A 1,800-nucleotide genomic window follows, 5' to 3' on the forward strand; every position below is an offset into this window, starting at 1 on the left:
CCAAATTAATGGGGAAGAATCACAAACTGATTCAGGTGGTCTCAATAGAAGTTTGATTACTTTAAGAAGCGAATGCAAAAGATTGCTGTATGATTCACCTGAGTCTTCTTCTTCTGAAACTGATCTAATTAATGGGGAAGTATCACAAACTGATTTGAGTGTTCTCAATAAAAGTTCGATTACTTTGAGAAGCGCTCGCAAAAGATTGCTGTATGATTCACCTGAGCCGTCTTCTTCAGAGACACCCCAAATTGTATGAATCCTTTTTTATTTTATTAATATTAATATAATACATTATCAATGTTCAACTATTATCAATTATAAATGTTATTTATTTTTAGAATGGTCCCGTTGCCAAAAAGCTCTGTATTGAACCAAAGTGTGAACTTCCTGAAGATAATTGTTTATTATTAGCAATGAAAGCATTGACTTCAGTGCAGCTTATTGGTATTATTGAACAAATTGTCGATGATCATCCTGATGTTGAAAAGGTAATTAAACAATTTGGTCAAAATTCAGTAAGTTGTTTTGTTAATTGGAAATATTTATCAATACATAGGAAATCAAAGCTTATTTTCCAAAGATTGATTTAAAATCTCATGAAGATCGAATTTGTTATTTAAAGCGTAATATTTACAAGGCATTACCAAGTTCTAGATTGATTTCAAAAAGAGATTATACTGCATATAATAGAGTGTCTGCTCATTTAATGGATTTTAAAGTAAAATTATTGTTTGAATTTTTCTCTAGTGTTGACACGACATTTATTAATGTGTTAGTTATTGTCTTCAGAAATATGTCATCGATCAAGGTAGATTATTAGCTGAAAGTCATCAATGGATAGCTGTCATGGATTATGTATTTATGGCATGGAAGCATGTTAAAAATACTCCAGTATGGGAAAATCCATGCCATAACGCTGCACGCAGACAATGTTTTAAGTCATTAGCAGAATTATGTATGTATGCTCTCAAGAACATGAAGAACACATTGAACCCAAATCAATGTGAAAACTATAAAAAGCAGTAAGTATTTTATTCTAAATCACTGATTGTGTATTACTACTTAGCATTTTGTTAAATATGACTGATAATTTTTTGTTTTTTTTTACTTTAATTCATATTTTACTGTCATATCAAGCAATAATGTGGCTTATGAGAAAATATTTTTTATGATAAAAGTAACACTAACTAGTAAATAATTTTGAATGTATTTTAGACTGAAGTTCCTATCTGATGACCATGAAGAGTTACTATTATGTTTAAAATTCCTGAACACCGAAGTTAAATTTGATTGATCACTGATTAAAATCTATTCCATTTGTTTTCATTTGATTATTTGTGTTTGTTAAATGTGTATAGACAGTGATTAGTTACACTTAATTATTTTATCTGTATAAAAATTATTAATGTAACCCAAATAAATAATTTTGACTGTATAAAACAATGTTTCCAATAATTGGATTCCAAAGAATTATTCTTATTTAAATAATGTTTAATATGTTGTATACGTAAGATTATTTAACATATAATTTTACTTTTTTGAAATTTATTATCTGATTAATAATATAATCAGTAAAATAAGAAAAAGTAATTGTTAAACCACATTGATATTTATTACACTTTATTTAATTTGTTTTGTTTAAACATATTTTTTCCTTTATTTAATAATCAATTGGCTGATTAGTGTATAATAATTAATTGCTAAACTATGTTATCGTTAAATTTTTAATTTGTTTTTTCTTTTTCAATTTATTTTTTTTTGTACCTGTGGTTGTTTGATTTTGCTTAAATATATATT

General features: G+C 26.5%; 1 protein-coding gene across 5 annotated transcripts in view; it reads left to right on the forward strand.

Annotated features, from left to right (window-relative positions):
- Positions 1–1,438, forward strand: part of LOC112679926 — a 6,567-nt gene extending 5,129 nt beyond the window's left edge. For 2 of the 5 annotated variants that reach the window (XM_025549877.1, XM_025549874.1), the window contains exons 6-10: positions 5–253; positions 342–491; positions 560–721; positions 793–1,025; positions 1,219–1,309. In XM_025549877.1, the coding sequence (XP_025405662.1) occupies positions 5–253; positions 342–491; positions 560–721; positions 793–1,025; positions 1,219–1,297 (873 nt within the window). In that variant the 3' untranslated portion in view covers positions 1,298–1,309. Of the gene's footprint in view, positions 254–341; positions 492–559; positions 722–792; positions 1,026–1,218 lie in introns of all 5 variants that reach the window. The other 3 variants (XM_025549873.1, XM_025549878.1, XM_025549876.1) reach the window with 3 other exon arrangements.
- Positions 1,439–1,800: the final 362 nt, after the last annotated feature.

This window comes from Sipha flava, unplaced genomic scaffold, assembly GCF_003268045.1.
Source record: "Sipha flava isolate LNK unplaced genomic scaffold, YSA_version1 170_pilon_pilon, whole genome shotgun sequence".
NCBI classification, from domain to species: Eukaryota; Metazoa; Arthropoda; class Insecta; order Hemiptera; family Aphididae; genus Sipha; species Sipha flava.